We start from the raw sequence: 23,140 nt of genomic DNA on the forward strand, positions 1-23,140 counted from the left end.
AATATATAATACTAGTAGATAGAGTTAAGAAGCGGCGTTAATGAAAATTATATTTGTATCTAAAACCCGGAGAAAATGTTGGTACAATTGAGGAAATAATTTCTTGAGTTATTTAATGTAGCGAAAAAAAGAATGCTTAATTATAATGGTTATCCTGGAAATAGTTTTAATAATAAATTTATTTTATATTCTATCATTGCGAAATAAAAATCATATTAATACGCTTTTCAACTTTCTTTAAATTTATTAACCAAACTTTTACTTTCAGTTCACGGAAAAAAGTTTAGCGCGTCTATTGATGGTCAAATTAATGAATATTCACGATTTATTTCGCATCATTATTTAAGAATAATAGTATTATTTATAAAAATTGCTGTATGACTTCAAAAAATGTGTTTGTTTTTATATTTGAAATGAATGTTATCAATTATATAATTACTAGATTATTTTTTGTAATAAACGGATCATTTTCCTCACTTTGAATATTTGTACACGGAAAAAAAATTTCGTTCTGGTAACCTAACTGTAGAGTTACCACAACTATACACAGTTTATTGTTCGTTGTAGAGTTACAGTAAAAAAATGTTATTTAGTTCTGATAACTAAATGTTGTTGAGCTCTCAGAGCTCTACGGGATTGTTCTCAGAGCCAAACGGTATAGTTGGGAGCGCTCTACGTTGCGCAGTAGTGGAGTGCGCTGACATATTTCATAACTTTCTAAAATCACAAACAGAATTATTTTGTTACTAATCCATATTATTAAAAATATATAAGGACAATTAAGTTCCCAATTTATTTATTTAAGGAAATAGGTTTTTTTTTTTTGTCAAATTGAATTTCGTTAGAACAGTTTTATATTTATGGTTTTTCAAGGTTCATTTGCAGTGACTGTTAATTTAATTTATTAGTTGAATATATTGTGATAAGTGATAAGTTATTGGAATACATTAAAAAGATGACCCCATTTAACACAAAATAAAATTTGTTTTCGTTTATTTATCTTTTCTTGTGCATATACGGTAGTGATTTTATGTCCAATATTTATTGATATAATTAAGAAAATAAGATAATTTTGTGACGACCATATTTTTATTTTACAAATAATTTTTATTTGTAATATAAATTCTATTATTATTTTATTTCTATCACACTGATAGAAGGATTTATTTGTATTAAATAATATTTGTTCATAGTTAACAAATCATTTATTAGAGGCCACTTTTTAGTATTAAACAAATATTTCTTAGTATTTAAAATAATTTGATTGTATTTAATAAATCTGATATTCATTTATTAAATATTAATAAATCTTTTTAAATACTAAGAAATATTTGTTAAGGACTAAAAAATGGCTTTTAATAAATGATTTGTTAAATATTAACAAATATTTTTAACTATAAATAAATCCTTCTATCAGTGTATAATACTATTCTTATTTGTCATATACAATTATTGTTGGCAATATAAATTCATTCTGCCGCATGTATTTATTAAATTATCAATGCTAAATCGTAAAAAAAATTATTAAGCACACTGATAGAAGGATTTCTTAGCATTTAAGAAGATTTCTTTGTATTTAAGAAATATTTCTTAGTAGTTATATTTCTTAATATTTAAAAAATATTTCTTAGTATTTAAGAAATATTTCTTTGTATTTAAGAAATATTTCTTAGTAGTTATATTTCTTAATATTTAAGAAATATTTTTTAAATACTAAGAAATGATGTTTAAGAAATGATTTCTTAAATACAAAGAAATCTTTTTAAATACTAAGAAATCCTTCTATCAATGCAGACTTCCAAAAATTTGTTATAGTCTCAGAACGATCCTGTAGAGTTGTGAGAGGTAAATAACGTTTAGCTCTCAGAGCTCAACGATGTAGAGTTGCAGGAGCCAAACGGTATTGTTACTATAAGAATACGTTAACCTACTGGAACTTTTTACAGCTAACTAACTACTATAGAGTTCCTATAGCAAAATTTTTTTCTCCGTGTATGATACAAATTAACCAATATTTGATTACATTATTATAACTAACTAGACGACCCGGTGAACTTCGTATCACCTACATATATTTGTGAAAAGTATAGTCAAAATTTAATACAAAATTCTTATTTACATTCAATGCAACATAGTTATACACTTAATCAATTTAAAGCTTTTTGATGGACTACATTTTTTATCTTTTTTTGCGGTGCGTAAATATATAAAGATCATGGTTTTCCGATTCACGAACACAGGACGTATAATTTCCCATGCACGAAACAGGGAAACTCCGATTTGATTCCGCAAATTTTCAACGACTGGCCTGGCGATTTATTTATGATCGTCAGTGCGGTTTGAACGTGAGATAGCTCGTCCCACATTTCATTAACTGGCATGACCTTAGTCAGGTCGTCTTCTCCTTGGTATTTTGAAACAATAACAATAAAAAAGTTCTTACGCGCTGACAAACTGATAATAGATTTTATTAATCGGCTTGAAATTAATAATCAAGTGTTTGAAAAATGCATTCATTTTCAACCGTTACATTTCCGTAATCATAAAATCAATTAATTAGTTATGTGATTAGCAAAAATAACATGTATAAAGTTCTTAGTCCGTTGACTGAATAACTACATGTCATGTTAAGTTTTGAAAACCTTACAAAATGACTTTTTCCTCGCTGCCAAAGAGATGATTGTTGTAAGGAAGTTTTTATTAAATGTTATTGAAGTTTAATAGATATGTCCTTAATTTCATGTAGCAAAAAGTCATAGTTTATGAACAAAAATATTTTTACATTCTACTCACCACTCTGACACAACCTACATATCAATTGAATTATCACGAAATTCGTTTTTGGTTGAAATCTAATCATTGACTAAGAAAAATATTTAAATCGGTTGACCTTGAAGGCTATCCCTGTAATTTCCTGTATCTCTTGAGATTCTTTAAATTTTATATCTGTAGGAACTGTATTTGAAGAATATGAATTTTTTGACAATTATCACTTCCGCACTCCTATGCGGGGAAAGAATTTCGTAAGATCCTATTCGAGATGATGTCTACATTGTAAATAAAAGATTCCAACAAAACTTTGAGTCCATAAAAACTATCGATTGGAAATGAGAAATTTTCATGGCTAACGCCCCCGCAATCCCTTTTGAGGTTGGAATTTGATAAAATCCACTCTTAGCTGAACTTAACATCATACACGAAGATTCCTATTAAATTTGGAGTCTGTAGAAGTTAAAGTTTGAAAATGAAAACTTAACATTCTAACACCCACCCCCGTAATCCTTATTGGGGGTGGGTTGTAAAATCCGCTCTTAGATCATTTCCGCATCACATATGGAAGACTCCACCTAAATTTTTCGTCTGTAGGATTTACAATTTGAAAGTTAAATCCACCCCCGCAACCCCCTGTGGAGCGAGCTATCGTAAAATTCGTTCATAGATTATTTCTATATCTCTTACAAAAGATTCCTACCAAATTTGGGAACCCTATAGGAGCTATAGTTCAAAAACGGGAATAATTCATTGTTAACGCTCCCGCAATCCCCTTTGAGGGTAGATTTTTTAAAAATTTTTTTATATACAAACCTTCTCCTTACAATTCTGAAGATAACGAAAAAAAATTTAGCTCAATCGGTCCAGCCGTTCTCAAGTGATGCGTGGACATACATGCGGCATTTTATTTTTATTTATATAGATAAAAACTGATATAAAAATTCAGAAAAAAATTTGGAAAACGATTGACCCTAACGGCCATCCCGGCAACTTCCCGCTAATTCCATACTTAAGCGCTTAAAATTGCACTTATTACTTTTTGCGCTTTTCGAGCTCATAAATATAATTTTCGTGTCATTTTGAGCTATCCAAGCTCATTCAAAAAATTATTATCGTTAAGACGTGAGTAAAGAAAAAAAAAAACAGGGTGAAAACAATAACTTCCTAATTTTTGAAAATCTTCGATTTTGTTAGTGGGAAGTTAAAAATGTCGCAGTGATTTTAAAAAAACACTTGTTTTCAAATCTTTTATTGACGATATCTTTTGAACTAATTAACCGACGTCTACGTTTTTGGCGGCAATCGACGCGGTTTTTAAGCTCTATAAATTATGCTATGTCATCAAAAGTGATCCGAGAAGAAATGACGAAGTTATGTGAAAAAACACTTTTCGGTTTTCGGTTTTCTTTCGTTCACGCTATCTCTCGAACGAATCAACCGATTTTGATCGGGTTGACGCCGATCGGCGTGGTTTTCAAGCTTAAGGGCGGATTAGTTTTGAAGTTGATCGATAGAGCCGTTTAAAAGATATTCCAAAAACTACTTTCAAAAATGATTTTTCTTATTTTTTTTAAGATTTTTCAAGATTTCTTAAAATCTATCGGTCCGAATCGGTTCAAATTCTCAGGAAATCTAAGTTCAGCGTAGCCCTTTCGAATGGCACCAACCGCGATGAAATCGGTTCAACCGTTCAAAAGTTATAAGCGAGTCACATAGTCACACACACACACACACACACACACACACACACACACACACACACACACACACACACACACACACACACACACACACACACACACACACACACACACACATACATACATACAGACATAGTGACAACATCGCGGGGGTAGTCAGGGAAGCTTCCTGTGACCTTCAAACGTCGAGATCTGATGAAAACTCGATTTTTGCCAAACGGGGTAAAAACAATAACTTCCCGATTTTTGAAAATCTGAGATTTTTAGCGGGAAGTTAAAAATGAATAAAATATTAATAAATATAAGTTTTCAAACTTATAAAAATTTTAATAGTTTCCGTCATAAAAGTTTCAAGTCCCTTACATTATATTATACCGAGGCTAATTTCAAAAAATTTCGATTTATATTGTCCTTTCAGTACCGTGGATAATTTTGATTTTTGTTATACACTTTTTTTGTTATCATTTAACAAAGACTCTTTGAATTTGGCTATTTGCATTGATTTAGAGTTCTTCTTTGTAAAATTTAAAGCGCAAGTTTATGTTCGATGTATTCGACCTGTTAAATATAAAACTAAACATATTGACACAAAAACTTTGACCATTTTGCGCATTTAACATTCAGGGAAGATTTTCAGTCTTATCTGAAATTTATACACTTTGTATTGCTTTTGCTCAATCAATTTCACTAACCAAATGTTGTGTAGTGATTCTTTTAAATAAAGTTTGCACATTAAACTTTTATTTTGATTCGAGCAATTAAAAGTTTCTTTAGTTCCAAAAAAATCATATTATCTTGCACCAGAATGTTTTTTTTCTCAGCGTTTTATTGCCTGCAGTAAATTAATTTTTTTCCTTCCAATAACTTAATGGAATTGATGCAGAAAAACAGGTCAAGTTTTGATAATAAAAAAAATTTATAACAAAAATATAAAGAAAATATATTCAAAATAAAAGAATCATATATAAAATATATTCAATATAAATCGTGGAAATATGTAAGAAATACATGAATGAAAATAAAAACAATGTAAACAAGAATTTGATCAATAATATTTTTGTCTAGGTTACTCAAATAATATTTTTTCGTACCATCATTGTCGGAAAATTTCAAATAACCACTGATAAAAAGGTTAGCTTGTCTTAAGAGAAAAAATTTTCCGCTAAGAAATTAATTTTTTTAAGTCAATAAAAAAATGTTTAAACTAAGAAAAATGTACTCAAACCAAGAAAAATTTGGCTTAAGAATTTTTTAACTTCCCGCTAAGAAAATTGAAAATTTTCAAAAATCGGAAAGTTACTGTTTTCACCCCGTTTTTCGAAAATCGAGTTTTCATCAGATCTCGACGTTTTGAGGTTCTAGGAAGCTTTCCTGATAATTTCCGCGGTGATGTCACCGTGTGTGTGTGTGTGTGTGTGTGTGTGTGTGTGTGTGTGTGTGTGTGTGTGTGTGTGTGTAAATCTCTCATAACTTTTGAACGGATCATCCGATTCTATCGAAATAAGTGGCGTTTTGAAGAGTTACTTTGCCCCTAAAATTCTGATACTAATTTACAGAATTTTAGTCGATCAATTTTGAGAAATCTCTAAAATAAAATTTCCAAAAATTCGTTTTTTTCAAATATCTTTTAAACCCCTGAACCGATCAATTCCAAAAACTAATCAGCTCTTAACCTCAAAAAACCACGTCGATTGCCACCAGCCTGGTCAAAATCGGTTAATTTGTTCGTGAAATATCGTTATCGAAAAAAATTGAAAAAAATGTTTTTTTCAGAATTTCTATGAAATTTTTAGTCTGACCAGTCTACGCTTAAAGGTTTTCCAAAGAACTCAAAAAACTGCGTTGAATGCCGTAAACCGCGAGGAAATCGGTTAATTCATTCAAAAGTTATTGCGGTTTGAAAATTCAAAAAATAGTGTTCTATAAAACTTCCATTAGCTTTTTGAGCTTGAAGAGCTCAAAAGCACAGAACAGCGATTTATTTAAGCTCGGAGAGCTCAAAATTACACATAAATTATATTTTTGAGCTCGAAGAGCTTAAAAAATAAGTGAATTGTTGAGCACTTAGGTATGGAGGTAGCGGGAAGTTGCAGGGATGGCCTTTAGGGTCAACCGTTTTCCTAATTTTTTTCTTCAAAATAATTTCTTGGCGTATGATTTTTTTCTTGACGCAAGCTAAGCTTTTTTTCAGTGTTTCTAAAAAATGTAGAGTTACACAATTTGTTAATTAGACCGTTGATATATTTACAAAATTATATTTTTTATACAGTTTTAAGTACATATTTTTTTGCATATTTTCATATGTGTGTGTTATATATTTATCATGTATGTCAGTTATAGCTATAGTTAAAACATATACACGAAAAAAGGGTGATAGTTAGCTATTGAAAATATATATTTTATATAATTGTGTTATAAAATATTCATTTTTTTTCAACATATTTTGAATTCTTATTATCTTTAATTGGATAAACTACTGATAATTAAATGATTATAATATACTTTGCTTTAATTTGATTAAAAATAGAGTAAAAACAATGGAAAATATTGTCAATATCTTAATAGCTCAATTAATCACTTAATTTATGTAATTAAATTCATTCATAATATATCATTTAAGACCTAGTAGTCATTAAAATAAAGTACAAGTTTTTTATCTTCAATTTTCGAGATTAAAACGGTAAGTAGGCTATCTCTTAGTGTATCTAATTAATTTTTTGAAAATATTGCTATTGTTAAGTACAAAGTACAAAAAAGAACTTCAAAGTACAATGTGGGATGAGTATTATGAAAAAAAACGAGAATTGTCTCTTGTAAAAGCTCGTGAGACTTTTGCGAGTTTGTTGAAAGAGCGAAGAGAGATGCCGAGAGAAAAATAGACAAAGACAGAGACGGAGATAGAGAGAGAAATAGAAAGTGAACGTGCGTGTGACGTGTATCGACCAAACGCCACGAGACGGCGGAGGGTTCTCGGGTGCAGAGGGGAAGGAAGTTGAGTTGGTATCCCCTACAGAGAACGAGTCCACGATCTACGAATGGAATAGTAGGAAGAGATAGAGGATAGAAAATTCAGAGAATAAAACCCTGAGAGAGTGAGACAAAACTATCTTGTGAGAATAAGAGGAGTTGCATAGTAACAAAGACGGGGTGAAGTCTGCTAAGTACTATGACATATATATTTGTAATAGGTCTCTTTCTCTTTCTCTTTTTTGTTTTTTCTTTTTATTATCTTTTTTTGATTTTGCAATCTAGCGGCAACACTTAATGCAGCATAACGAAACACCTGAACACTTGTCAAAACCGATATGTGATATGTTATCAGATCTGTACGTGTGTATATGTATGCTCGGTGTACAGTATTTATGAAAGTCACTTTTTTATCAACATTGTCATTAACCAAAGGAGATTTAATTATAATTACCGATTAAAAGAGAAGTTTTTTGTTATATTTACTTTATTGTTTAAATGTTCCATTATTGAAGTTTAGAGACTCAACTTTTATTTGATTAATTATGAGTTTAAAACTTATAGTACTCTCAGTAAGGATTTTAATACATGAATAATGTCGAACAAATTGAAACATTTGGAAATTTTTGAATGGAAATTCATTTAATTTTGTTGAAATAAAGAACAACATAGTTTTGAAGTTTAAAAAAGGTATATAAACTTTAAAGAACTTTGAAAAATTAGTTTACCAACTCTTAACTTCAAATTCAAATGTCAAGGTATTTGATAAAAGTTTAAACAAAAATTTCTAGTTTGAAGTTGTAACGAACCACTCAAAAGTTTATTTAAAATTGTGGGGTAATCACATGAAAAATAATATGTTTGATAGTAGATTGTTGTCTAGTTTAAAGGGAGTATTGTGACGACAATGGTATAGGAGTAAAACAGAACACGGAAAAAAATGGTGCAAAAATCTCACCAAGTGATAAAAAAAACTGTATCTGTATCACCTGAAATGTCAACCGAGTTGATTTAAAATTTTCACCATTCAGTGATACAAAGTCGGGATCTAATGTAATTTTGAATGTAACTAACTTGAAGGCTGTCATACTGTAGCTTAAAAGTATAAATATGCGTAGATTAAAAAAAAATTTTTGTCTGGTATTTCCAATAAATATTCTGTTTATTTTAAATACGCAAAATTATTGGCTATAAATTTCTTATTTACTCTTTATTATTTTACGAATAAATACCAAAAAATATAAACACAAACAGCGTATAATATAACCTGTACTTGAATTTACCAGCTCAGGTGTTTTGAGCATGCGCTGATAATTGATAGAAAATTCACACCACAGTGAGAAAAGTTTTTTATCATTGTCATTCTAAAATTGAACCCCTTTTAAGATGCAATTTTCCGATTATTTATTTTAAATTACACTGAAAGAAAAAATTGAATTGATTTAGAAGAAAAATTCTTTATCTAAGAAAATTATTTTGAAGATGTTTATTATCTTTAATCCAGATTCAAAATTTTTAAATCAATTAAAATTTGCTTAAACCAAGAAAAATTTCTCAGTTTAAGAATTTTCCTAGTTAAATCAAAAAGTTGAAGAATTTCAAAACGATTTTCTTGGTTCAAGAATTTTTCTCGTAAATTAAATTGATTTTTTTATCAATGTAACATTTTTTTCCATGTATAGTAATTTTTTACTTGTAAAAATGTTCAATATAGTTTTTCCAATGTAAAAAATTTTTTGGTCTCGGTGTGGTATAGAAATTTGGTGTGAAAGTAGCACCAAATTTGTGAATAAGTTATTATTATTATTATTATTATTATTATTATTATTATATACTTTTTTCATCTCATTTTAACAGTGTTTGAAATAACATTCACACCAAATTTTTACACCACACCGAGACCAAAAAATTTTTTACAGTATTTAAAATTGATAAATGTAAATCTTTTTAGTGGTTAAAATCGGATATCTAATTTCGTAAGTAATAAATTGAGGAAACTATTGAATTTTTAATGACATTTTGTTAGCTGCTTGAAAGCATATCCGGAAAATTTAATACAAGATTTGAGTTTGGTAATAAAAACATAATTGAAAAGAGGAACCGGTGAAATGTATAAGCAGCAATTAAAATGACTAGTGCAAAAAGCAGACTCGTCTCCGTTGACGGCGGTTCGGACTTGCGGCAAAATTAAAAACGAAATTAGATATTCTGATATCGATATCAAAGTAAATATATTAATTATGAATTTAATTGGAGATATATTATCTTTTAGTGCACCATAAATCATTTTGACTGGAATTGAATGCATGTGCTCTATACGCAATGATTGATCGTTGAATGAAGTGCTCTCAATAACACACAATGTGACGTAACAAATGTATACAATATTATGTATATATATATGAAATATATACATATATGCAACTGCAGATATGGATGAATCAACGGTGCCAATTTACATGAAAATATTAGATGTGTCTTTGAACGTGAAAATTAGGTAGACTCATATCACGGCTGCATTATGTATAATGATAATAACTATAATAATAATAATAATAATAATAATAATAATAATAATAATAATAATAATAATAATAATAATAATATGAGTGGGTTGGTAGTCCGCAAGTAAATTTATATGGTTGGTAATTAGATTGGCTAATTCAATTTTACGCGAGCAATTTACCCCATCAATATTTCACAAACGTGAATGGGAGTTAGGCTCGATACGTGTGTGATTTATCTTTCAGCGTGTAATCTTTTGGGATTAGCATTAAATTCATATATAAATAAGTTACAACGATATCAAAAGCTTGTTCATCACTTTGAGTGATAAGAAATTAGCTGTCATTTTTTTACGCGATCAAATTAACAGACATTGACTGACTATTTTTTGGTTAAAATTTTTTGCCTATACTGATAAAAATATTATCTTGATTGAAGAAAAAAATGTTTGACTACACTAAAGAAAATTACTTGATTCAGAAGACACATTTTTGATCCAAGATAATTTTTTTGAGAGGGACCAGTTGTTTTGATTCAAGAGTTTTTTGTCTTCAAACTTGTTTTCTTGGTTTGAGAAATTTTACATTTCCAATTAAGAGTACATTTGTGAGGTACATTCAAATTTTTTGTTCATAAAAATCTTGAGCAAAGAATTTTTTTTCCTTATCCTCCAGTTTTATTTTTCTGATTCAAGAGTGAATTTTTTCACTCTATAAAAAACTATTATAAGAAAAAAAATTTCTAAAATATTCTTGTGAATTTTTTTGAAAAATGATTTTTCCATCTCATAACACAATCAATGGTCTGAAATTTTCTCAGCTCAGTCACCCAAAGTAATAAGTTTGAGGGAACATAATAGGTAGAGACACAAAAAATGTCGTTAGAATGACGGAAATGCTGAGGATTTCTACTAGCCCTTGAAGCCTCCTGTTCGTAAGCCAGAAAAATTCCATTCATAAATCGGTGTTATTATGATTACATAGCAATTTAACATTGGTATTGACAGAGAGTGCGGGTAAGGGGTGAGGAGCGGGTTTGTAAGGGGTGTACACACTCACCTCTGAGCGGTGCAGGCGGAGCCCTTTTAGGGGTGTCGTCCGCCGATGGCGTACGTTCCCTCATGTTGTCCTCGTATTGATGCCCTTACCATCTAACCAAGTTAACCCACGAGCCGAGAATCGCTTGCATTTCTACATAAAAATTACAAAGACAATGATAGTCTCGGTTATCATTGCAGAACAGTCAATTGCCTCAATATCATTTATTAATCATTATTATTATTATTAAAAAGAAACTAAGATATCATTGAATACTAAATATTTCAAAATTATTTTTAAAAATAAATAAAATAAATGGGTTATGTTCAAGACTCAATGCATAATTTTCATGCAAACAATTACATACTATATTGTTCGGTACAACTTTTAAGATTTAGGCGAGTCTATCACTATGTAAGCAGACATATGCAAAATAATGAAAAAATTAATTGTTAACACATACAAAGTCTAGTTACATAAATGTAAAATATAATATACTAGAAATTTGAATAGCGCGCTACGCGCGCGCCTAAATTTTAACCAATAATGAATCGTGGCTCGTTTTTTGCGAGTTTCGACCTTTGACTAACTTCAAGACTTTCATCTATTTTATAATATAGGATATCAATGATGAAAGTTTAATGAAACCGTATTTTTTGAATTTTCAAACTGCAATAATTTCTAAATGAATGAATCAATTTTCACGCGGTTGGCAGTATTCCACGCACTTTTTTAGAATCTATGATATACTTTTGAACACAAACTGATCGAACTGAAAATCTTAGAGAAATTTGAAAAATTCACTTTTTCCGAATTTTTTCGACAACGATAACTCACGAACCAATGAACCAATTTTCACGTTCTCGGTGGCGATCGACGTGATTTTTTGAGCTCTAATAATTATTCCATTTTGTCAAAAATGATCCAAAAAGAAATCTTGAAGTTATGTGAAAAAAACCCTTTTTTCGAAATTTTTCGTTTTCGATAACTCTTGAACGAATCAACCGATTTTGATGGGACTGGTGGCAATTGACGTGGTTTTTTAAGCTTAAGAGCTGATTAGTTTTTTGAATTGATCGGTAAAACTCGATTTTCGAAAAACGGGGTAAAAACAATAACTTCTCGATTTTTGAAAATTTTCAATTTTCTTAGCGGGAAGTTAAAAATTTTTTTTTTCACATGGTCTTGAAATTTTATTAAAAAGATCAAAATAAAGATGAGCGTGATAACAATTTTCGATTAAAGGGATCTACTCTTTTTTTGTGTAAATTTTCCTTCAAATAATTTACCGTAAAAATTAAAGGATAGGTAAGCTTTCATACTTTGAAGAAAAAAATGATTGAACGTTAACATAAAGTACATTGCCCTTATTGAAAAATGGGTAGTTATGATCATAAATCGGAAAATATTAATTGTATAAAAAAAAACTATAGATAAGAAAGTTGATATTTGCAGCAATTCGTTAGAATAATAAAATTCAAATTATTTTTCTTCTATGGACAAATGCATACTACAAGTCACGTGATTATTTCCATTAGTTCACCCTGCAACCATATTAGCCTATTCCCATTTATAGAAATTCACTATTTTCCCACACTCTCGCTTGTACTTCCCTAAAATTTGAACTTACAATATTGATTTTTAAAAGACCCGAATCGAAATTTTGATTACGTTCAACATTAACCTTGGATAAATTTTAAATGGTGAATTTATCAAAAAGTAATAAGAGACCTTTCCTTAGATCGTTTAATTTTCTACCAAAAATGTTCATCATTTTTCCAAGTCTGTGGTTTGTAGGACGAGATATAAAATCCCAAAATAAAAAAAATGCTTTCTTATTTTATTTAAATGAAAAATGAATAATTTCCACTCATGCCCTCTAAATGTCATTATCAAGGATTCAAATTTTGGCAGTGCTATTGTTTTGGCTTTTTCTGACAAAATTTCAAGATCATTTGGAAAAAATAGAAATTGTTGGTTATTTTTTATTCACTCCAATGTATACATATGAGTTTGTTACAAAAAACGAAAACAAAGAGGATTTTTCACATAAAATTGATGTTATCACAAAGTTTTGTATTGGGCATACGTGTTATATACTTGGCTGGTGTAACTGAGCTTGATATAATACTCGGGAGCTGGTGTGCGTGCTGAGAAAAGAGACCGCGAGCGCAGGAACATGTAATAAAATAAAATAAAAGTAAAAAACCTGAGATGAAGAATAAAAAAAGCGTATGAGAATAAGAATAAGATAAAAAAAGTAATGCAAAGAGCATTGGCTGTGGCCCAAGCCAAATTCATGCTCTCTCTCCAGGTATACAGCGTGCCAAAGTCTTAGAGATTTAGTTACACTTCCTAGGCTCATCCAAAATTACCGTGTCTTAAATTTTAAACACCACCGCTGGTGTTCTACTATACCAAAACATCTCTGTACTGCTAAATGTAATGCTACTGCACCATTTGCCCGCGTTAAAAGTAATCATAATCATAATCATCTAGTTACGTTGTAAACTTCTCTAACTTCTTTTTCCCTTATTAACCATCAAGTATTGAGCATTAACCTTGCAACACCATACCAACCTACTATTGCATAAGTGCAATTTTAAACTCAGCTCGTTTCGCAACAAGCTTGTAATTAGCAAGTGTGAAAATTAAAATATTTATAAATTAGCCATAGTTTTACCGTAACCTAAGTGTAAAATGTATAATATATAAAATATATATATAATACAAGAGTGAGTTAGGAAGTTAGAGAGTTTTTGTTCTTTTTTAATTTGTCAAATTATCATTTTTAATTTAAAAACACAAGGATGCGTTTAATGGATGCAATTAAATTGAGCGCCACTGAACTGCCGTTACTTTGGACATTACTCCCCACACATTGAGAGCCGCTGAACACCCGCGGGTTTCAGAGACCTAGAGCGCGAGAGAGAGAAGGTGAACCAGGATTGAGAGAGAAGAAATATGGATAGATGGGTTTTGGTGTGAGTTAAGTCAGAGAGAGAAGAAGAGAGTGTAGTTTCAATGTTGTGTAGGTTAGCTGGAGGTATATAGGGGCAGTACAAAATACTGAATACTGAATACTCAATACAGCTAAGCCTACTATACTACACATCAAGAAGATCCTACATAATGTATACATTGGAAAGATCAATGTATGTTTATGTTTAGTTACTTTGTATTTTTATTAAATTAATATAAGTTAAGGAGACGGTGATAGTGCGAGCGGACCCTGAGACGCTGAATTGTATGGTGAGTCGCCGCGACTAGGACGTCTTTTTATCAATTAACTTTATCAGTACCATACTTTGTCTACGTACTTTGTTTGACGCCATATCTACTATATAGGTGGGCGCAAGAATTGCATCGTAACGTTTTACTTCTATATATATAAATATTAGGGTGTGTCATTTTAAGGCGATATTTTTGTTTTTACTGATATACCAGAAAATTTGCTAGTTTATAGGAAATAAAAAATTATGCCGCCGTGCTAAAGGGTTTAAGTCCAATAGCGGCTTAGCTCATAAAAAAATTCGATTTCCCATTTAAATAACACAGGAAATATTTTTTTTTTCTTTCAAGTGGATTTTTCGTTGTTAAAAAATTTTTTTTTCAAAAAACCTTCTTATGGCTTTTGTAGGAAATTTAATTTTCTACAAAATTATCTCTTTGGTCAAAGACTGTAGAACCACTAGTTTCGAAGTTATAGCCCGTCGAACGGTAGCATTTAAAAAAATAAACATTAAATTCCATTTAATTTTCAATTTATTACTCTTACATAAATAATTTAATTTTTTTGTACATTGTCGAGCATTTAAATTTTAAATTCAAGTATTGACTCGTTTTAATACAATAATCTAAATCAAATTATTGTTAATTAATCGTTATAATTACAAAAAATTATATTTTTTTATTCTTCTAAAAATGGTAACATTAACGTCTACTTGTTAGCATTTGGAAATTTTTTTCTGTGCATAGCTACAACTTGCAATAAGTATTGCTTCTGCTCTTCATCAGCAGTTAAGCTTTTATTGTAGGCTTCCATCAGTTGGGCCGCCCATTCCGCAGCATCATTAATAACGTGTAAATTAAAAAAATTTTTTAAGCAAGTATTGTAACTTTTGTCAGATATTTACTGATCAGGATGTATTAAATTTAAAAAATCGGTTGGGTGTTCCAACCTTTCAAAAATAATCAACGACATTACTGATGCAAAATCATACAGTTGTTTGTTTAAGAAGGAATTAATATTATAATTTTTTTCATTAAATCGTTCAAAGTTTCTAATTTGACCTTTTTAACTTCCCGCTAAGAAAATCGAAGATTTTTAAATATCGGGAAGTTATTGTTTTCATCCCGTTTTACGAAAATTGAGTTTTCATCGAATCTCGACGTTTCGAGGTCCTAGGAAGCTTCCCTGACTATTCCCGCGGTGGTGTGTGTGTGTGTGTATGTGGATGTAAACCTTTCATAACTTCTGAACGGCTCAACCGATTTGATCGCGGTTGGTGCCATTTGAAAGGGCTTGACTGAACTTAGATTTTGAATATCGTTTGAAACGATTCTAACCGGTAGATTTTGAGAAATCGCAAAAAAAGTACAAACAAAATTTTTTTCAAATGGGATTTTTTTGGAGTAACTTTTAAACGGCTTGACCGATCAATTCTAAAAACTAATCAGCTTTTAACATAAAAAAAACCACGTCGAACGCCGCCAGCCCGGTCAAAATCGGTTGATTCGTTCGTGAGTTATCGTTGACGAAAGAAAAACGAAAAAAGTGTTTTTTTCGGAATTACTCCGAAATTTTTTGTTCTATCAATTTAAACTTGAACATTCTTTATGAAGCTTAAAAAACTGCGTTGAATGCCACCAACCGCGTGGAAATCGGTTTATTCATTCAAAAGTTATTGCGATTTGAATATTCAAAAAATAGTGTTTTATCAAACTTCTATCAAATTTTTGAGCTCTTTGAGCTCAAAAGCATACAAAAGCTATTTTTTTGAGCTCGGAGAGCTTAAAATAACACACAAATTGTATTTATGAGCTCAAAAAGCTCAAAAACGTCATAAGTGCAATTTCAAGCCCTTAGGTATAGAATTGGCGGGAAGTTGCAGGGATGGCCTTCAGGGTCAACCGTTTTCCTAATTTTTTTTTCTAAACCGATTCAATTAAATTTACTTTGATTTCTACACTGACATTATCATAAAATAATAACAAACGAATAAGTTGTTCAGAAAGATAATACTACAAGTGATTGCTGAACTTTTTCGATGCTACTTCTGAAAAATTTTTTTTTATTCTCTTATAATTCAGTAAGTCTTTCATAAATTCTAAATCCTGTCGAGGAGCTTGGATCGCTGAAGGCGCACAATACCATACTTTTATGTATACTAAAACAATGAAAATACAAATATAGCGGAATCCCGAAGTTTCTGTCCGGCTGAGTGAAAATTGTTCTCGAAACAGATAAATTCTTAAGCAATATATTTTTAAGGAATATATCGAATATATTGCTTGTAATTATAACGATTAATTAACAATAATTTGACTGAGATTATTGTATTAAAACGAGTCAATACTTTAATTTAAAATTTTAATGCTCGACAATGTATAAAAAAATTAAATTATTTATGTAAGAGTAATAAATTGAAAATTAAATGGAATTTAATGTGTATTTTTTTAAATGTTACCGTTCGACGGGCTATAACTTCGAAACTAGTGGTTCTACAGTTTTTGACCAAAGAGATAATTTTGTAGAAAATTTAATTTCCTACAAAAGCCATAAGAAGGTTTTTTGAAAAAAAAAATTTTTTAACAACGAAAAATCCACTTGAAACAAAAAAAAATATTTCCTGTGTTATTTAAATGGGAAATCGAATTTTTTGATGAGCTAAGCCGCTATTGGACTTAAACCCTTTAGCACAGCGGCATAATTTTTTATTTTTTATAAACTACCAAATTTTCTGGTATATCAGTAAAAAAAAAAATATCGCCTTAAAATGACACACCCTAATATATATATATATATATCTACTGGTCATGATATAAGTACAGTAGTGGCCTATGAGTACAGTACTGTTACTCTCATCTCTGCTTAACTTGGTTTTGCTGCAGCATAGATAAGAAAATCCGCAGTATAAAGTTAATCCGTCAGATGCTGGCATTTTATTGATACCGAGTTGAATTGGCGAGGAAGTATCTAATAAAATGACAACTTTTGAGGATTTAGGTATTTTTCGGATTGCTATTCTACTCACTGACTGCTGCTCAACACGAGGAAGAACTATTCGCTTTTAACGCTTATTTAATTCTTTGTACTAAAACAAGGGTTCTCGGCGACTCTTAATGTCGGTGAGTTATTTCGATAATCCAATAAAATCAGAAGAAAAGCCTTTCGGAGGGTCAGATTTATTATTATATTGAGAAGCTGTAAACTTTTTGGTCTTTTCGTGGAGCGATATACATACAAGGAAAGTTTTGTAGATGAATTCAATAAATCTTGATTTTTGGTATGGATTTTATTTGACTTTTATTAATCAGAGGTATGTAAGAAGAGGTTGTCTTATAATTTATAAAGAAGAAGTTTGAATTTTGAGGTGATTATAGGGTAGTTGTATGGTAACGATCAGAATAAGAATAAGTTTATGTTGGAGTATATACGGCTGCTAGGAAAAAGATTTACACTTCTAATGAATAAAAAATTTGATTTAGACATGAAAAATATATTAACAATAACACAGTAAAATTTTAGTGTTGAATATTTCACATTTTAGAATGTTGATTTAACACAATCGTTTGTGTTGCTCGATCGATCCGTTTTTCAACACATAAAAATGCTATTTGATACTTAAGTAATACTGTTTCAATGTTACGTTAACGCAAAGCTGCTTTACTTGTAACACATAGCTATTTTACTTTATCGATACAGACAGATTGTGTTGAATTAACACTAAGTTTGTGTAAATAAAAAGTCATGAATACGAATTTTTGTCTTGAATTTGATGAAAAATTTTTATTGTGCATTTGTAAGGAATAAAAACATCAGACTGTTTACTTAATTAAAGTACTCAAAAATGCGATAATGCCAAAAAAATTTAATTATAGAATTTTTGCAGTTACTGCGTTCTAGAATATTCGTAATTCGTAAGTCCAAAACTTTTCTCTATTTTTGCACTTTATCTAGCCAATACCGTAAAACTAACTACTCATTTAAAAAAAAAATTACATTTTTTTTACCAGTTATTAAATCTCTTTACTGATAGTTTTTATGTTTTAACATTATTTATCAATTGTACGAGATTTTATGAAATGTAGTTATTTTATAATTTCTTGCTTCGGTTTAATCATTTTAAATCTTGTTTTGTTTATGTATTTTGATATTATATGTTCTGATTTTGGTTTATTTATTTAGGTAGGAAATTTTTATAAAAAATCTAATTAAACAATTAAATGTTGTTTTTTAAAATTTATCAACGCTGTTCGAGTTTATAGTTTTGAGAAATTTTAACGCATGCGTATTTGACACTTCTTTTGCGAGTTCAATACCAACGGTATTGTCAACTTGTTATTAGTGTATTCCTCCTACTTCTTGGATATGACAAATTTTTCATTATTCATTTATTAATATCTCAAAAAATACATTATAATTGTTATGAATTAAACTTTTTCAATAAAATTTATAAGTTTATGTTTGTTTGGGGTTAGTTTATTTATTATGACAATCTTAAGATGGGTTTCTTAGTTATAATCACATACACAAGTAAACTTTTCGGTATCCCGTATAGTGCAATTTATAAGAGCCGCAGAAACTTAGACTTTGACATTCAATATTTCTGAAACTGTACAAAGAAGAACAACTGAAAAATTACAGCTCAAAGTACAATTTATAAAAGTTGAGTGTTTCGAACGAAGAAACCAAAAAATTATAGTTTAAAAATAGATATTTTTACAATTTCTGTGAGAAATACATTTCTAAACTATCATGAAATAGTAAAAATCAATACTTGGAATTTTATTTTATAAAAGTGTTATTTGAAACTGTAATTTTTTCAGTTTTTGATTTGAAGCTCTTTTTATTATTACACACAGAAGAAATAAATTATAAAATATGCTCGAATTCTTGTTAATTTTCAATTTTTTAAATAATAATTCGGACTCAAGGATGGCATTTTAACTTTTTTTTTCACTTACATAACTGTTATTACTGTTTGAAATGATATTTTTAGCTATATAATTGTTAGATTGTGCCATTCAAATAATAAATATCATAAATTAATTATTAAAACCACGATTTTATTGTTTGGAATGGTATTTATTATCCCACTAATTATTATTATTAATTATAGTTGTTTTTTCCATAAAGAAACTCTGGTTTTTCAAATGCTCTTTGTATTGTTTAAAAATGTAATTTTGTACCATTTGACGTAGAATTATCTAAAGAATTATTTAGGTAAATTTGAAAAAAGTCCTAAGGAAATACATCTGGTGGTACAACCACCTAAAACATAATCATAATGTTGTAAGAATAGAATGAGAGAGCTGATATGAGATACAACATATAGTGTTATATTATGTTCCGTTCAATCTCACACGGTACACAGTAAACTCGATGCAATTTGATACGCATTTCTCCATTTCTCGATATCTGATTTCGCAAGATCTGTAACATCTCAATAAGTAGTCGGTTTCAGACATGATTTGTTTTTATGTGATGAAAACTACGATTTTTGAAGTTATACTTCTTTTGGCGCGTTAGGCAAAAATGATGAGGGTAATTTTTACGATGCGCGCGCACACCGTCACGAAAAACCGACACCCTGAAGTTAGCTACTCAACATTTTAGTTTTTTAAAAAAAGTTACCAAAAAAATAAAAATAAGTACATCTACGTATATTTGCATGAGAACTAGCTACTGTATTCACGATATTTCATATAAATATATATTTTCAACTTCCCGCTAAGAAAATTGAAAATTTTTATTAATGGGAAGTTATTGATTTCGGTCCGATTTTTAAGTCGAGGTTTCATCGGATGTCCACGTTTTAAGGTCCCAGAAAGCCATTCTGATTATTCCCACCGAGGTGTCCGGCCGTGTGTGTGTGTCAATAAATTTTTATCGTAAGGTTTCTCAAAAACGAATCAACCGATTGAGTTCTACGACACTTCATTCGAAAGGTTCTATCAAAACGTAGATCTGATTAGATTTAAGAGTTAATTCATCAAGCCATTCCGAAGAAATTAAAAAAAAATTTGAATTTTTATGTTTTTTAAAATTAACTTTAAAGCGTACAAAAAAATCATAATGAAACCATGTATACATTTTTTTGCTTAAGAACTGCGTCCAATGCTTTTTTAAAAATGAAAATCGAACGACGCATTTAAAAATTATAGTTGTTTAGAAATTCAAAAAAATTTTTTTTTTCGGTATTTTTTTAAGATATTTTCCAGTTTCTTCAACCGATCAATAAAAACTTGTACATTTTCTTGTTGTGCTTTAAAAACTGCACCGAATGCTTTTTGAAAAAACCAAATCGAACGACGCATTCAAAAGTTACAGTTGTTTAATAAATACATTTGAAGCTCGAGGAGCTCAAAATGTGAAAAAATGCGCTTTGAGCTTTTAAAGCTCAAATATTAATCAAAAACACATTTTAAGGTGCTTAAAATGCAAACTTAGCAGGAAGTTACAGGGTTGGCTTGCACGGTCAACCGATTTCCAGATTTTTTTGATTATGTAGAAATAATTTTTTTATGATATTTAAATAAACTTTATTTAACTAGACAATGCGTTATAATAAAACTTTCAATGTATTAAATACCTTTTTTTCTATTATTAGTGTCGTTTTTTCTACAAACGTAGAATAACCCGCATGGAAAAATATATATGCGAAAAATATATGCAAATATATATTTTCACATATATTTTTTTTGCGCTAAATATATGTCCGCATATATGCACGCATATAATGCAATATATATGTCTAGAGATACACAGAAAATAATTTAACTTGAATCAAGAAAATGATTTTAAAGAATTTAACTTTCTTGATTTGAGTAAAAAAATTCTCAAACTTAGAAATTTTTTTTTAGTGTATACTTATATATATGTCTACATATATGTAAGCATGTATCTCTGCATATATGTCAGCATCTATGTGAAAAATATATGTTGACATATTTTTTTTTTGCGTAAATATATGCGGCATATATATTATATATGCAACATATATTTTTGACATATATATTTCTCCATGCGGGAACGCGATAGATAAAATATTTAGAAAGATTTTTATCTTGTTACGTCAAAAAAGTATAACTTCTAACGTGCGTACATAAGTACACACACACACTTTTTTTTTTTATAATTTTAATTAAGAGTTATTAATAGCTTTTTTTAAGAGGGTGTAATAATAGTTGGTAGTAATTATTGTTATCTATCTACGTCGTGGAAGTTGTGTTATACTTTAAGAATTATGAAATCTAATAAATAACGAAAATACACATCAACCTTTAAAAACGAACTAAATACTTGCAAAGTGCAAAGAATACGTAAAAATTGGAATAAAAAAAATTAATAATATTTATCATACCAATTGCAGAGGTAATTTTTTTATGAAAAAAGAATTGAAAAATGTGATTAAACTTTGAAAATTTGATAAAAATATATACTCATAAATGAGGAGACGTTTTTTTAGAAATGTCTAACCGACGAAATTATAATACTAATAGACATCAAATTAATGTCATAAAATTCATCTATTCTCAGTTGATAATTTTTATTGATATTTTATATGTTGAGAAAATAATGACTTTTTATGACAAATCAGTTATTAGTGATTTTATTTGATTCGATAAAACGAAGTAATCACATTGTTGATTGAGTAATTTAATATATTTTAAGTTCAATGGAATCTTTATAACGATTAAAAAGATGTCAATAAACAAAAGTAAAAATCATTTCTATTTTTTAAGATACACTTACAAGGTATTTCAATAATATTGACGACACAATAATAAAAAAAAAAAAAAAAAAAAAACAAAAAATTCCATATGATTTTCTCGGTTCAAAAATTTTTCTCTTGAAACAAGTTAATTTTGTTTTTTCAATGGATTTATCCTTACAAATGAAAAATTATAAACGTTTACAAATAAAATTGTTTTACAAAAAAAAAACATGAAAAAATTTCAATTCAAGCCCAGCGAAGCGGGTGGTTGACAGCTAGTATAGAATTAAACTATAAATTATTATGCATGGCATACAAATTTTTTATGAAAAATTATTATTTAAATCAATCAAAATTTGTATGATGAAAATTTCGTAATCTTTTGAATAATTTTCATAAAAGTGAAATTTTTTAACTTCCCGCTAAGAAAATTGAAAATTTTCAAAAATCGGGAAGTTATTGGTTTTATCCCATTTTGCGAAAATTGAGTTTTCATCAGATCTCGACGTTTCAAGGTCACAGGAAGCTTCCCTGACTATTCCCGCGATGGTGTCCGTGCGGCTGTATGTGTGTGTGTGTGTGTGTGTGTGTGTGTGTGTGTGTGTGTGTGTGTGTGTGTGTGTAAACCTCTTATAACTTTTGAACGGCTTGGTCGATCGGATCGAAATAGTTGGCGATTCAAAGAGTATCATTGCCATTAAATTTCGTGAAAATTTGAATCGATTCGGTTCGCTAGATTTTGAGAAATCTCAAAAATAAAATTTTCAAAAAATCGTTTTTTTGGAATAACTTCTAAACGGCTTCACCGATCGATTCCAAAAATTACTCAGCTCTTAAGTTTAAAAAACCACGTCGATTGCCACCAGTCCCGTCAAAATCGGTTGATTCGTTCGAGAGTTATCGAAAACGAAAAATTTCGAAAAAAATGTTTTTTTCACATAACTTCGACATTTTCTTTATTTGGATCGTTTTTAAAGAAATAAAATAATTGTTAGAGTCCAAAAAATCACGTCGACCGCCACCCAGAACGTGAAAATCGGTTGATTGGTTCGTGAGTTATCGTTGTCGAAAAAATTCGGAAAAAATGAATTTTTCAAATTTCTCAAAGATTTTCGGTTCGATCAGTTTGTGTTCAAAAGTATATCATAGATTCTGAAAATCTGCGTGGATTACTGCTAACCGCGTGAAAATCAATGCATTCATTCATTCAGAAATT

The 23,140-nt window shown here is 29.4% G+C and overlaps 1 protein-coding gene across 4 annotated transcripts in view; it reads right to left on the minus strand.

Moving 5' to 3' along the window:
* Nucleotides 1-23,140, minus strand: part of LOC123261921 (protein PFC0760c-like) — a 69,958-nt gene that overhangs the window by 30,286 nt on the left and 16,532 nt on the right. For 3 of the 4 annotated variants that reach the window (XM_044723809.1, XM_044723808.1, XM_044723805.1), the window contains exon 2: nt 11,003-11,134. The exons of the other annotated variant lie outside the window; for it this stretch is intronic. In XM_044723809.1, the coding sequence (XP_044579744.1) occupies nt 11,003-11,066 (64 nt within the window). In that variant the 5' untranslated portion in view covers nt 11,067-11,134. The remainder of the gene's footprint in view (nt 1-11,002; nt 11,135-23,140) is intronic. 4 annotated transcript variants of the gene reach the window in all.

The sequence above is a fragment of the Cotesia glomerata genome, linkage group LG3 (genome assembly GCF_020080835.1).
Source record: "Cotesia glomerata isolate CgM1 linkage group LG3, MPM_Cglom_v2.3, whole genome shotgun sequence".
Taxonomy (NCBI): Eukaryota; Metazoa; Arthropoda; class Insecta; order Hymenoptera; family Braconidae; genus Cotesia; species Cotesia glomerata.